The following is a 14789-nucleotide window of genomic DNA, read 5'->3' as shown; positions in this document are numbered from 1 at the left end:
GCAGATGGTGTCATGGGAAGGATCCATGTTATTTGGAACGGGGATACCTGGGCTCAAAATTCAGCTTCAATACTTACTAGGTGTGTGATTTTGGGCAAGATACTGTGCATTCCTGAGTCTCAGCTTCCTAATCTATAAAAAGGGGATAATAAGGCCTATATCACAGGATCGTTGTGAACATCACAGATAATGTAGGTACAGACAAGAAGCAGATATTTCCATTACTCAGTTATTACACATAACTGAGAAAAGACATATCTGGAATATATCAAAAACTCCTAAATAAGATCTTAAAAGACAGACAATCCAATTTTTAAAGTAGTCAGAAGACTTGAAGGGACTTTTCACAAAAGATGATATGCAAGTGGCCAATAAGCACACGATAAGATACTGAACAGTATTTATTGTGAGGGAAATGCAAATTAAAACTACTGAGATAGCTTCTTTTCGGCCGGAACAGCCATCTTCCAGTAATTTGCCAAAATGACCAACACAGAGAGAAAGAGGAGGGGCACCTGCTACATGTTCTTTAGGCCTTTTAGGAAACACAGAGTTGCTCCTTTGGCCACATACATGCGACTCTACAAGAAAGGTGATATTGTAGATATCAAGGGAATGGGCACTGTTCATAAAGGAATGCCCCACAAATGTTACCATGGCAAAACTGGGAGAGTCTACAATGTTACCCAGCATGCTGTTGGCATCATTGTAAACAAACAAGTTAAGGGCAAGATTCTTGCCAAGAGAATTAATGTGCATATCGAGCATATTAAGCACTCTAAGAGTCAAGATAGCTTCCTGAAACGGGTGAAGGAAAATGATCAGAAAAAGAACGAAGCCAAAGAGAAAGGTACTTGGGTTCAACTGAAGCTCCAGTCTGCTCCACCCAGAGAAGCACACTTCGTGAGAACCAGTGGAAAGGAGCCTAAGCTGTTGGAGCCCATTCTCTATGAATTCATGGCATGATGGGTGTAAAGAAAATAAAAGACCTGGATTGTAAAAACAAACAAACAAAAAACCACTGAGATACTGGTATACTACCAACACAATGATTAAATGAACATGGCTGGCAATGCCAAGTGTTGGCAAGGAAGTGGAGCAACTGGAACTCTAGTAAGTTTGTACTCTGATACAATAACTTTGGGTAACTGGCAGCATCTATTAAAGTTAAACCAACCCCACAACCTAGAAATTTCACTTCTGGGCACTATCTCAATAGAATGAGAGCTTATGTCCACCAAAAAGCAAGTACATGAATGTCCACAGCAGCTTTATTTATAATAGCTCCAAACTGGACACAACCTAAATGTCCATCAATAGTAGACAGTATAAATAAATTGTGGTGTATGCATATAATGTTCTCCTATATAGCAATGAAAAATAATGAACTACTACTCTCATAGACATAACATTGAGCAAGTACAGTACTGTTTCTGGGGTGGGTGCTGGAAGTGTTCTGTATTTTGATCTGGGTGGCAGTCACCTGGCTATGTAAATACATATGTAAAAATTCAGTGTGTTCACTTAAGGCTCATGCACTTTAATGTATGTAAGTTTAACCTCAATAAAGAAAACAAAAAGTTATTGTATGTCATGTGCTTGGCACAGAGTGGGCACTCAATAAATAGCTGTCAAAACTCTCCTTTTCTAGAGAAGAGGAGGCAGCAAACTCATTGCACTGTGTGCTGATTAGGCCACTTGGGAGCCCTGGGTGTGGTGCTGGGAGCCTCCCTTTTTAAGAGGGTCACTGACAATCAGAGCATGATATGATGGGGAGATAAGGATGGCAAGGGGTCTGGAACACATAGTAAATGAGGAATGGCTGAAGGAAGTGGAGAGAATGTTGGGGACAATAAAACTTAGGAAGAACATGAAGAATGTCTTCAAGTAGTCAATGGCACTCTGTAGAATAGGAATTAGACATTTCCTTTCTGGTTCTAGGGCAGTGATTCTCAAACTGCAGCTGCAACTGAATCCCCTGGAGGGCTTATTAAAACAGATTACTGAGCTGCACCCCCAGAATTTCTGATTCAGCAGGACCAAGAATCTGCTTTTCTAGCAAGTTCCCAGGCCAAGCTGCTGCTGGTCCAGGGACACACTTTGCTAGTGTAACTGAGCAGGGCAGAACTCTCACAGCAAGTGTTTGCAGCAAAGTAAGTGTTCGTTGCAGGGCACCAAGCAAGGAAGTGGAAGACAAGCCTAAGATCCACTCCCACTTGGTAATTGAGTTAGGGGTTTTTAAAAGGGAAAGACAAAGAAGCTGGGGTTAATCACCATCTTGTGACAGTTCTTACTCATAGTTTTGGGAGTCAGGATGCCTAAGGCTTATGAATCTCTTGTCTGGTGGCCCATGACCCAGGGGTCTTTTAGCTCATCTTGCCCAGGAGAAACAATCTGAGTCTGGACATTAATGATGTTATAGACAACAGCAATTTTAGTCATCTGACTCTGGGTGATCAGTGTTCAGTCAGGACACAACTGAGGTCAGAGGAGACAAGACAGGGAATAAAGTTTTGGATAGAGAGGTTAATCATAAACTCAGCAGGGGAACTTGGTTTGAGGGGACTCAGTTTCAATCCCTACTCCTGTTTTGACTTTCTCCAAATCGTTGAGGGAATGGGGCAATGACCGCTCTGGCTACTTTCTGCTGAAAAGGGGCATAGTCCTGCCTCAATTTGAGGAATGGAAATATTGTACGCCGAGTTGGAAATATTCCCACGTTCCAGGTTTTGGTTCTAAATCTTGCATAATTAAATTCTTAGTGCCTTGGTCTACCCATTTTGGTGTAATAGTTTATAGCATATTTTATACTCAGGTACCCAATTAGAAGTAGGAGGAAGAGTGACAACCTGAACTTTTTTCCCTTTTTGTAACTTGAACTTTAAGAAACCTTGGAAAATAGATCTTCTTCCCTGAGAAATTCAAGAAAATAAGCCTGAAAACCAGTCTGGACCTGGCACTTCTGGAGAGACTTATAGTAAAGAGTTGCCTAATTTTATCTAAGTAGGTTTTAACTTCAGTTGTAGTATTAATATACAAATAACAGGAGCTATTGGCCACTACACATATGACTCCCTTTTCTACTAAAATCTATTCTAAAGCAATTTTATTGTCTAGTACTATTCTGGCTAAAGAATCTAGTGCCTTCTGCTGGGAGGCTATGACTTGAGCTGTTTCATTTGTTACTATTTCCAAAGTTATAAGAGGAGACTTTGAGACCATAAGATTGCAGTTGCAGTTGCTAGAAGATATTGTTTTTGAGAATAGCTGATGTCCTTGAGTCTGATACAGTTCAGAAAATTCAAGTTCTCAGTAATACAGGAATGTGTCTGAAACCATATCCACAATGGCCATCCAGCTCTATTTTGGATGCCTGAACCAACGTTAGTCTATTTTTGATTTCAAAATGCATCCTTTTCCTTAATGGTTAAAGCAGATGTACAATGCATGTTTGATAGGCCACAAAACAGGTGCTTCTAATTGGCATAAAGTTTAAGTTAAATCATGTATAAGCCAGAATGACTTCCGTATCCTTCAATATGTGAAAATTTCTTCTATCATTTCCCCTTGTGTTTGCAAATCTTTCAATAGAAAGCATTGATCATCAAAAATACTTGTCCCCCAATGCCAGGGTGGTTGTTGCCTGCCCTAGGTTCACCATGTCCCTTGGTGCCTCCTTTTGTTTATATATATTTGCCTAGTTATCACGTTGAGAGAAAACTAATCAGACACAGTGAACAAGCTCAGAGGTATGCTAATGGGGAAACATTTTATAGACTACTATACTATACTACTATATATAGACTACTACTATAGATACATTTTTATCAATTATACCAAATTGTCGCACAAATATCGTACATGTGCTTCTAGCAGTAGACTTAAAGCAAGCAGTGATATATGTCATGGTTAGTTATACTCTGTGACAACTTCACTAGAGAATTTTCTTTCTATCCTGAACAGGGGTCTCCAACCCACAGGCCGTGGGCTGGTACTGGTCGGTGGCCCGTTAGGAACTGGGCCTCACAGCAGGAGGTGAGCAGTGGGCGAGTGAGTGAGCAAAGCTTCATCGATCACTCCCCATCTTTCTCCATCATTCACATTACTGCCTGAACCATCCCCCACCCATCCATGGAAAAATTGTCTTCCACGAAACCGGTCCCTGGTGCCAAAATGTTCGGGGGCCACTGATCCTGAACACTGGAGGCAATAGTATGGTTACAAGTAAAATAATAACTTCCAATTTTGATAAGGAGACATACATTTGGTAAAAAGTTCAATTGAACTAGTAGGATGCGTCTTACGGGTCTGGTTTGTATTCTTGGGTCAGCTGTCTACTACTGCTGTCATCATCATTTTATGCTGATGTCATTTGGGGTTATCAGCCCTTTCTATAGGCCTGATCAGGGCAGAGGCCCTTCTTAAAGGAAATATGAAGTCAAGAGTCAATTCCCTTCAGTTTTACTGATATTGAGCTACTTAGGACTACCTATTACGGGGCCTTTCTTCTAAGTTGGAGCAGTCCTTTCCCATATGCATAATCTCTTCGTTGTAAGTTCTGGGGTATCTGATCTTCATCCAAAGATAGATTGCTGTGATAAGCTTCAGAAACAAACAGAGTATCCTTTTAATAATTCAATTAAACTTTACAATAATGTAACATACCACGAAGGAGCTGTCTGGGAAGTGAGTCTTAAGCAGTAAACACAGACCTCAATGAACAAAACTAGAATTTAATATCCACTGAAACATAATCCTTTTTTCTAAAATTACCCTCATTTCTACCAAAAATAGCCAAATTAAGACCAATTCTTTTGCAACATAAGTCTGGTTTCAAGCTTGGCCTGATTATTTACATACATGTAATGGATCACAAAAGCTATTTTCTTTTTTTGGCCACACCACACAGCTTGCGGGATCTTAGTTCCCCGACCAGGGATCAAACCCGGATCCCTGCAGTGAAAGCACCGAGTCCTAACCACTGGACTGCCAGGGAATTCACAAAGGCTATTTTAAATTAGCTGTGTTGGAATTTTTCATAAGATACCTCAGATTGAACTTTTAAGAAGCCTCTCAAGACTGGGAAAGCCATGCCAAGGACTTGCCATCAGATTCTGCCTGTGATATCTACAGATTTGGGTGAATTCCTCTCTTCTCAGTTTCCCTAACATATCTTGAGATTCCTGCACCAGTAAGGAGGTGGCCTTTCTTGTTCACCTGTTAAGGCTATTGGGAACTTAAGAGTTTCCAATTTCTAGAGGGATTAGGTAGAGAGAAAAGGTAAATGTTTCAATTCTGCTTACAAATGTATAATTTACCAAATTGCTGTAAGTCATAATTAGCTTAAGGGGAATGGTTTCCTTATATTTGGAAAACATAGATAAAAAGCCAGCAGTATTTCAGACCAAAAAAACATTAAAAATTATAACCATATTAATCAGATCACTCAGTACTATGTAACTAATCCTTTTTGTTAACAGTTTTATGAAGTCATCAGGTTTTCCATTAGAATTCTTTAATTTCTTACTCAGTTCAGCAGTATGATCTGAAAGTTATCAGAAATCTGGACTTGTCAGAAAGTCCTTTCTATGAATCTTCTTGAAGATGAAGCATTTTTGCAAAAGCACTAGTGTAAAACAATAACTGTCCATGAATGACAAAAGACTTAAAAAGGCACAAAGATCTGATTACATTGCAATGACAAAGAAATCTGATTATTTTTGTGACATACTATATTAAAGGAATATAACATTATATCAGGACATATTCAAATCTTAGAAATTTCATATAATTTCTAGAAAATTTATATTAATGCCATTTTACCTATGCAATATAACCTAAGAATGTTTATTACCACTCATTTGACAATGTTTCTCATGTAATTTAACATTCCAAGTAATCCTAAATTAGTTTACTATCTCTCAGATGCCTCAGAGGTCCTTGGAAACATCCCAAAGTTAGCTGGACGTCAAAGGAACTTCAATTAGAATTTGATATTTGGGGAGTTTGTCAAAAATATTTTTTAAAAAATTTAAAACACTGAGTGAAATAGAATCATGGTTTATTGTGAAAAAATACTTATTCACTTAACCAAAGTGATAGTAAAAGATTTCAAAGGTAAATACAGAAAGTTACAACGGGTCACTTAAAAGGTGAAGAAACTTACAGTCTGTTATCAAAAGCAGCTCAATATTCCAAGAAAACTTTGTACTCTTAACACAGCGGAAACAAATTCTAGTTGTGCACCATTTTACCTTTAATATTAAAATTCACTTAATCAATTAAATGTATTCTAATTTTAGTCAGTCCTGACCACACATGGAATTCCCTTCTAAAGACTCTTTTTTTCTTATAAACCTTGTACACTTTCTATATTCATATTAATTTGTCCCTTATTTTCTTTCCCATTTAGAAATACTGAGGGACTTCCCTGGTAGCCCAGTGGTGAAGACTCCACGCTTCCACCACAGGGGTCACAGTTTTGATCCCTGGTCAGGGAACTAAGATCCCACATGTTGCATGACGTGGCCAAAAAAACAAAGTAAAATAAATTTTAAAAATTAAAAAAAAAAGAAATAATCAGCTTTAGGACAAAATTATTTTCTTTTCCCTTAATAAAATGCATTTCCATTCCTTATACCTTCTTTTCCCTCACATACAAAGATGTTTTCCTTATTCATTTTTAGTAGTTTTAATTACATATAATAATTAGAATTCTTAACCTTTAAAAACCTTAGTTTCTAGTGAAAACTTAAAAGGAAACAGTTATGAACTGTCTTTTACATTAGCATTCTATCCATACTCATATTTCTCTTCAGGTCATATAAATCTTTTGCCTTTTACATTAGCATTCTGTAGATTGGCAAACCTAAATAGTACTTATGGTTTCAAAAAACACATGCTTTCTTATAGAAAATATCTTGGTGTGGCACCAAAAATATTTATTAAGAGTCCTAAATATCTTTAGCTTTCTGTAAAAAGAAGCCTACATTCAGTAATTAATGTTCCAGTATCTTATTTCATTTGGAAGTGACCTAGATATTTAATAAACTTCCATCATTTAACTTAATTTAGCAAAACTCTAAAGCTTCAAGCTACCAAAAATCTGGAGAGACTTTTTTTTTTTTTAACAAACGCTGGTGAAGAAGGATAATATTTCAAGTTAGAAATATTTTCTCAAGGACATTTTATATAGAGATTCTTTTTCTTCATAAGTTTTTATTTTCCCTTAGATAATTCTATCATTTCAAGACTTAACACTTATTCTTTTTTTTAAATTTAACTTAATTTATTTTTTCTACAGCAGGTTATTAGTTATCTATTTTGGAGAAATTATTTTTAAGTAGACATTCCTAAAACATAATTATTCCTAAAGAGTTTACCTAAAAACTCTCATTTCATTTACATTTAAGTTACTTATAAAAATTTCATTATATCAAGTTATTTTTCTTGATGACAAATTTTTGTAACAGAAATAATAAGACCCCTCACAGATACAGAGAACAAACTAGTGGTTACCAGCGGAGAGGGGGAAGGGGGAGGGGCAAGATAGGGGTAGAGGGTTAAGAAGTACAAACTACTATGTACAAAATAAATAAGCTACAAGGATATATTGCACAGCACAGGGAATATAGTAAATATTTTATAATAACTATAAATGGAGTATATCCTTTAAAACTTGTGATTCACTATATTGTACACCTGAAACTTACATTATATTATAAATGAACAATACCTCAATAAAAAAAAGAAAAAACAGAAAGGAAGAAATAAGATCTTTTTTGACTTTCAGTAAACTTAGGTATAATAAAACTATTAATGTTGATGACTCTAAAGACATGTCTATATTAATTAAACCAACAAGCTTAAACTAACTTTATTTTTTTATTTTTTGTAATATAAATTTATTTATTTATTTTTGGCTGCATTGGGTCTTTGTTGCTGCGCGCGGGCTTTCTCTAGTTGCAGTGAGCAGGGGTTACTCTTCATTGCGGTGCGCGGGTTTCTCATTGCGGTAGCTTCTCTTGTTGCCGGGTGCGGGCCCTAGGTGCACAGACTTCAGTAGCTGTGGCACGTGGGCTCAGTAGCTGTGGCTCACAGGCTCTAGAGCGCAGGCTCAGTAGTTGTGGCGCATGGGCTTAGTTGCTCCTTGGCATGTGGGATCTTCCTGGACCAGGGATCAAACCCGTGTACCCTGCGTTGGCAGGCGGATTCTTAACTACTGCACCACCAGGGAAGTTCCTTAAACTAACTTTAATACCAGATAATAATTTAATACTGAATATTTTGCAGATCACATGAACCTGAAATTAATTTGGGTTAGTTTCTTTTCTATTTCTTTCTTTCTTTTTTTGATTTTTTTCACATTAGTTTTTTTGTGTGTGTGTGTTACGTGGGCCTCTCACTGTTGTGGCCTCTCCCATTGCGGAGCACAGGCTCCGGACGCGCAGGCTCAGCGGCCATGGCTCACGGGCCCAGCCGCTCCGCAGCATGTGGGATCTTCCCGGGCCGGGGCACGAACCCGTGTCCCCTGCATCGGCAGGCGGACTCTCAACCACTGCGCCACCAGGGAAGCCCATCACATTAGTTTTTAATTGAATCATATTAATGACAAAATAAATATGTGCTTGTTTTTGTATTAGTTTATTTTATATCTTTTCTATTTCTGAGAATTTAAATAAGCACTTAATTTCCTTTCAGCCAATTAAACAGAGTTCACTTACAAATTAATTTTGATAATACCATCCAAAGGAAAAGACATATATTTGTAATACACACATAGACATATAGACAGACACAATCTCATAGCTTCATTTTAAAGCTTAGTCATGAATCAGGTATTATAATATAAAACTCACTAGTTTATAAACAGTTGGAATAAGTTAAGTTTAAAACGATCTCTTTTCTCTTTTTTTTCTCTCAGTCTGAGGAATTGGAAATGGTCTAGATAAGAGGAAGATAAAATTTCCTGAGAGCCGTGGTAGAATACTTACATCTCAAAGGCACAGGTAGAGAAAAGCAAGTTTTTCCTAGAAGCACTTGTTCCCTTAGGGTCAGAATTCTGAAAAGATGTTTTATCAAGTTGGCAACCCAGTTTTGGGGAACTATAACTAAAGGTGGTCTAATTTTGTAGTATTCTAAAAGGCTATTTTTAGGAACTGAACTTTTATTTGTCATGTCTGCCAATTAAAATACTGCATCTTCTTTGACAGAAATATACACTCTCTCTCTCTCTCTCTCTCTCTCTCTCTCTCACACACACACACACACGACAGATGTCAAACTAATTCCAAAAGGTTTAAAGCCGAACCAATTCCAAAAGCAACCTTAGGCTCATACTTTTATCAAACCCAATCCCTCCCCCAATATCCAGCAATGGGCCTAGGAGGGCATCAATATACAAACCTAAAAGTTTTTGGCCTACACCATTTTGCTAGTTGTTTACCGGTAGATGTCTTCTAATCCAAAAACCGTTCCTTCACCACAAACCTGGAATATTGCCTAGGGTTACTGATGCTTGGTCAAAAAAGGAATTCCCCAGTTGGATCTCCTGGCCAAAAGACCTCAGCTGCCAGATCTGCTAAGGGAAGACTGCACTGGCAAAGGGCCACAGACCACAGGCACTAACTTCAGAGGAACCTGAGAGGTCCCTTCATGGTCGCCAAATTATAACCTAGCAAAAGGGCTCATGAGCCCACCATGTAGAAAGCCAAACTCTGAAAGCAGGTGTTGCAGCAAAATAAGAGTTTATTGCAGGGCACCAATCAAGGGAGTGGGATCCAAGCCTCAGATCCACTCCCACTTGGTCTTTGAGTTAGGGGTTATTAAAGGGGAAGGAAAAGAAGCTGGGATTAGTCATCTTATGACATTTCTTAATCATAATTTTGGGAGTCAGGATGCCAAAGGTTTATGTGTCTCTTGTCTGGTGGTCCATGACCCAGGGGTCTGTTAGCTCATCTTGCCCTGGAGAAACAACCTGAGTCTGTACATTAATGATGTTATCGACAACAGCAATTTTAGTCATCTGACTCTGGGTGATAAGTGTTTAGTTTGCACAGGATAGAGGCCAGAGGGGATAAGATGGGGAATAGTTTTGGACAGAGAGGTTAATCATAAACTCAGAATGGGGACTCAGTTTTAGGGGGATTCAGTTTCATTAGCCACTGTTCTAGCGTACAAGACCAGGAGATCATTTTGGGTTGTTGTTGATGATAATAAGTATTATAATATTAACAATAATCTATTGAGAACCTAGTGTACTAGCTCCTGTGTTATACACTCTGTCTACATGTTCTCTCAGCAAGGGAGGAATTATTCTCCCCATTTAAGAGAGGAGAAAACTGAGGCTCAGTTTTTCACAGGTCTCATAGCTTACACTAGATTCTTCTGACTTCAAGCCTGAGCATGCTGAAGCTGTGGCTACCTGCAGGGATGCTATAAATGGAATTCCGTTTCTGAGGGGGAGGTTGCAGTAGATAATTTCAGAGAGTCCTTCCAACTCTCAAATTTAGACTAGCTTTAACTAGCACTTTTAAGCACCAACTAAATGCCAGGTGCTATGCAACATTCTCTCCAGGATGCGTGTGGCCACTGGTCTAACTCTTAAGATGCTTCTGGGCCATTTCACCTGCTCCTATCCCTCTTGGCATCTGCAGCGACCACCCCCCTCACCCTCCATGCAGATGAGAACTCAGTTCATCTGGATATTTGTACACACACCCATGTCTGCTGTTTGAGTTCATGTGTGGTAGGGTGGCTGGGTCATCTGGGTACATTCCTTGGCACCAAGCTGTCTGCAACCTACCCCATGCCACCCCCAAACAGAGCCTGCCAATTCACTCTCCAAGTCTGGCCAGGCAGGCAATGATGTGGAGGAGAACACAAAATCCGGAAGTAGGGGAGGGGCAGCCTCATGCCCTAGAGAGGCCAGAGGAACTGCAGGATATGCTTAATGATCTTGAACTGGAGACTTCACTCTACTGCTCCTGCCTGGCCTCCTGAGAGTCTGGGAAGCAGAGATCAGAGGGCCCTGGGGACGAGGACAGGTCCATGGTCACTTAGAGGATCCTGCCAAGCATGAAATCAGGCCCAAGTCCAAGTGACTCCCCTCTAGGCTGCTATAATCAGACCTTTTCTCTTTGTACATTTTCTTAACATGTAAGGTTTTCAATCCTAACAGAAACAGTAACAAAAACAAAATGCACATCATGTGCATTTCTACACTAAGGAATCTGGGCAGCCGTGATGGATGTAAAAGAATCACGGTGAGGGTACCTAGTTCTTATTTCACTTTGTGTTACATTATCTTGTTTGCTTTCTCCTTGAGTATTTCCAGGATGTCAATCACCTATCCATAGTCCAAGACATGCAGTTGATTTATTGCTTGTAAACTTCCAGATGTTAGCAGGAGTTAGTGTAGTGCCAACATCTCTCACCAAGGAATCAATCCCCACACCCAGTGAAGAACAAACCCCATGGTCCCTGCCTTGAAAAAGCAGCAGTAAACAGGTAATTAGCAATGGTTTGCTTTGGGAGCCCCAAGGAGGGACTCTAGGAAGGTCAGGGAAAGCGTCCTGGAGGAGATGACGCTTAAAGCAAAAGAATAGATTTCAGGCAAGAGCTTGAGAACACTTCACTCCTTCAGATTCTTTCTGCCAGTCTATTCAGTCTTCCATATTTTGGGGTCTCACACTGCTTTCCAGAGCTTGTGAGAGGGAAGGGTAATTTCCTTCCAATTTAGAAGGAGGTAAATCAGAGAATGGCTAAGGGACTACCCAAGGTTTTCTTTCAAATTTAAGAATGACCAAAGGGTGCCCAGCTAGGGCTAGACATTTGAATACACAGCACAAAGGCAATATAGGATAGACTCTGCCCTTGGGAAACTTGTTATTACTGGGAGATATGGTATGTAAATGAAAATCAAAAATAATTGTAAAGGTGTTATGCAAATAATTCAGTTCCCGGCTACTTATCCAGGACTTGCTATCTGCAAGGTGTTCTGTGAGGCACTGGGTAAAGGAGAGGAGTTAGAAATATAGGTAAATATAGTCCCAGCCCTTAAGAACCCACAGTTTAATTGGCTGCAGGAGAGGCAGGGTGGCAGGAACAGGAAGCTAACACGTGGTTAAATGTAATAGCTGACACTATGAAAACTGGAGGGTGAAAGGAGTGGAGGGGGCTTGCTGGAATTTGGGGGCTGGATAGAATTTTGCTGAGAAAGCTTCCTGGAGGAGGTGGGCAATGTGATTCTGGAAAACAGAGAAGATAGAGAAAGAGAAGAAGAAAGAGCACATAAGCAAAACCTTTTCACATGCTTGCCTTTCCAGGTTCAGTACAGTAATCACCTCTTCCATGAAGCCTTCCCAGGCATAATTAGACACTGCCCACCCCCCCTCCAGCCTCTTAAAGCATGCCTATTACAAAATGTACCTTATTGCTTGTTTCCTTATCTGTTTTTCTCCGATCAAGGGCCCCAGACCACCAAAGGAAGGAAGGAAGGAAGGAAGGAAGGAAGGAAGGAAGGAAGGAAGGGAGGGAGGAGAGGAGGGAGGGAAGGAAGAAGGGAAGGCCTTTCACTATAAGGTGACTGGGTATTGCATTCACAGTGGGGTGTCTCACTTTGTTTTTGTTTACTTATTTTTACTTTTTACTATTTTATTGAAGTATAACTCACATACGGTGAAAGGCACAAATCATAAGCATACAGCCCAATGAATATTTACATGTTTACAGCTGTGTAGCCACCATCCAGATCAAGTTATAGAATACTTTTAGCATTCCAGACATGGTGGGCTTCCTCACTGACCTGAGTCACTGTCACTGTGGCCCAAGGATCTGAACCAGTAGGGTGATGTAACTGGGAAGCACCATCCAAGAAAATTATGAAAGAATTTCAGGAATTTGGGCTGGAAAAGCCAAGTGTGGCAGGAGGGGGGAGTGGTGGTGGGTGAGATCACTGTGTGTGTGAAGGGCTAACACGCACAAAGCAATAGTTTTGTCCTGTGGGTGGCAGTGGGGAGCCACAGGGAGAAGCATTTCAGTTCCACATAAAACCTTTCTTACAACCAGAGCTGAACCACATTGGAGGCAGCCCCCCAGGAAATGATAAGTAAGGTCCCCATCAGTAAGAGGTGTCAGTCAAGAACAACACTGACGAGCATTTATCAGCAATGATGGGGTGGGGATATGGGACTGAACTGCAGATGGCTTCTTCCAACTCTGAAGCTTCTATGGTTCTGGAATTCTTTGAGAGTGGCAGAGTTCTCAAACATTTGCAGTTGTTATTTAGTTTTGCTTTTTCCCCCCAGAGGATAACTTGTTACTTAATTGCAAGTACTGTGCAGGCCCATCATTATCACCACTGAATAAGTAACTGTCATCACCTATAGACCAACTGAGCCAGAGGGACCCTGGGGCTCCCCTCCCTGGTGCTCACAATCTAGGGGGATGGAGCAGATGCTAGGGTGCCACTGTGAGGGGGGAGGGTACCTGCAAGAGAAGCTGGTTGCCCCACCACATGCCAAGCTGTCATGGGGACACCTACCTACCTATCTCCTCAGCCGTTTCAGCCCTGGTCCCCTTGGTGGCCAAGTGGTCATGATGTCATGGCTCCTGCCACTACTAGGACAGTTGGGCAGAGTGACCCTGAAGGACCTTTCTGCTCTGCTTCCAGGTGTCAGCACAGGAAAGGTATCTGGCAGCCTCATGAGCAGGACTACACGGGACCCAACAGCCCCGTGGCCATTTGGGGGGAGTAACAGCCTGTGTCAGCTGCAGGATCCTGGAAGGACTCCCAGTCTGGAATATAACACCCTCCCACTCCACCCTCCATCCAGCTTTTTCCAGCAACAACAACAAAAAAAGCAATTTTCCTCAGAACTTTTTTTTTCTTTTCCTAGAGGGTTATTTCAGAATTCCTTCAAGTCACTGACCTGCTCTTCCCGCCCTCTCCTCACCCCTCCCCCAATTAGGAAGAAGGGAGAGAGATGGAGTCTGGAAGAACGTCTACATCTTCCTCCATCTCACACCTGTACAGGGCGCCAATGTGATGTGGCAGGTGAAGACCGGCTCTCAGGCCCTTCTGTGGAGCTTAGAGTGATTACCTTTCTGGTGAAAGCCATGAATACGCTACCAAGAAAAAAGCGTATGTATGAAATTTTGCCTTCTATTCCAGGGTAAGATGGGATGCTGTCAGACCCCCGAAGTCCATCAGTGAAGCCCCTAGGTTTAAGAGGGGAGGGCTCGGTGTTTCCTTCACCACCAAAGCACAGGCCAGATCGGTGTCTGGGGAGGGTTTGCAGCTGCCCCGAGGGAGAAGCGCTGGAAGATCCTGCTCCCCAGCCACTCGGTGTACTTACAGGACGTCTCAGGCTCTCAGTTTGCCCAGCTCTAAAATGGGCGTCCAGGCCCTCCAACCCTGGGGGGCTGGATAAAAAGGCTGGAGAGACGCGGAGCTGGGTGGGAGCGGGGGTGGCGATGAACCGCGGCTCCCGGTTGGTCTCCCGAAGCCGGGGGAGGGTGGAAACGTGAGTTCAGGAAGGAGGGGAGGCCGGCGCCTGGCACCGCACGAGGAAGGCTCTGGCCCGGACACGGTGCCCACTGGCGGCCCAGGCGCCCCCGGTGCTCCCTGGGCCCGAGGGCGGGGCCCCTCGCCGGGCGGCCCCTCCCCGCCCCTCCCGCCCCTCCCGCCCCTCCCTCGGCCCCGGCCTCCCCAGCCCTGCTGGCCCTCCCGCGGGCGAAGCGGCACTCGGCACCGCGCGCGCGCTGACCAGCAGCCGCCAGCCGGGACC

At 41.7% G+C, this 14789-nt stretch overlaps 1 protein-coding gene across 1 annotated transcript; it reads left to right on the top strand.

Annotated features, from left to right (window-relative positions):
* The first annotated feature begins 480 nt into the window (after positions 1 to 480).
* Positions 481 to 966, top strand: LOC132483187 (large ribosomal subunit protein eL21-like). The gene has a single exon (XM_060088436.1). It carries the CDS (start codon positions 484 to 486, stop codon positions 964 to 966), a length of 483 nt encoding a protein of 160 aa, XP_059944419.1. The 5' UTR covers positions 481 to 483.
* Positions 967 to 14789: the final 13823 nt, after the last annotated feature.

The sequence above is a fragment of the Mesoplodon densirostris genome, chromosome 2, assembly GCF_025265405.1.
Source record: "Mesoplodon densirostris isolate mMesDen1 chromosome 2, mMesDen1 primary haplotype, whole genome shotgun sequence".
NCBI classification, from domain to species: Eukaryota; Metazoa; Chordata; class Mammalia; order Artiodactyla; family Ziphiidae; genus Mesoplodon; species Mesoplodon densirostris.
This window is presented reverse-complemented; position numbering and strand designations above follow the sequence as displayed.

Bases quoted from the DNA above. Each gene is read 5' to 3' on its own strand.
- LOC132483187 (XM_060088436.1), top strand. From the start codon at position 484: ATGACCAACACAGAGAGAAAGAGGAGGGGCACCTGCTACATGTTCTTT.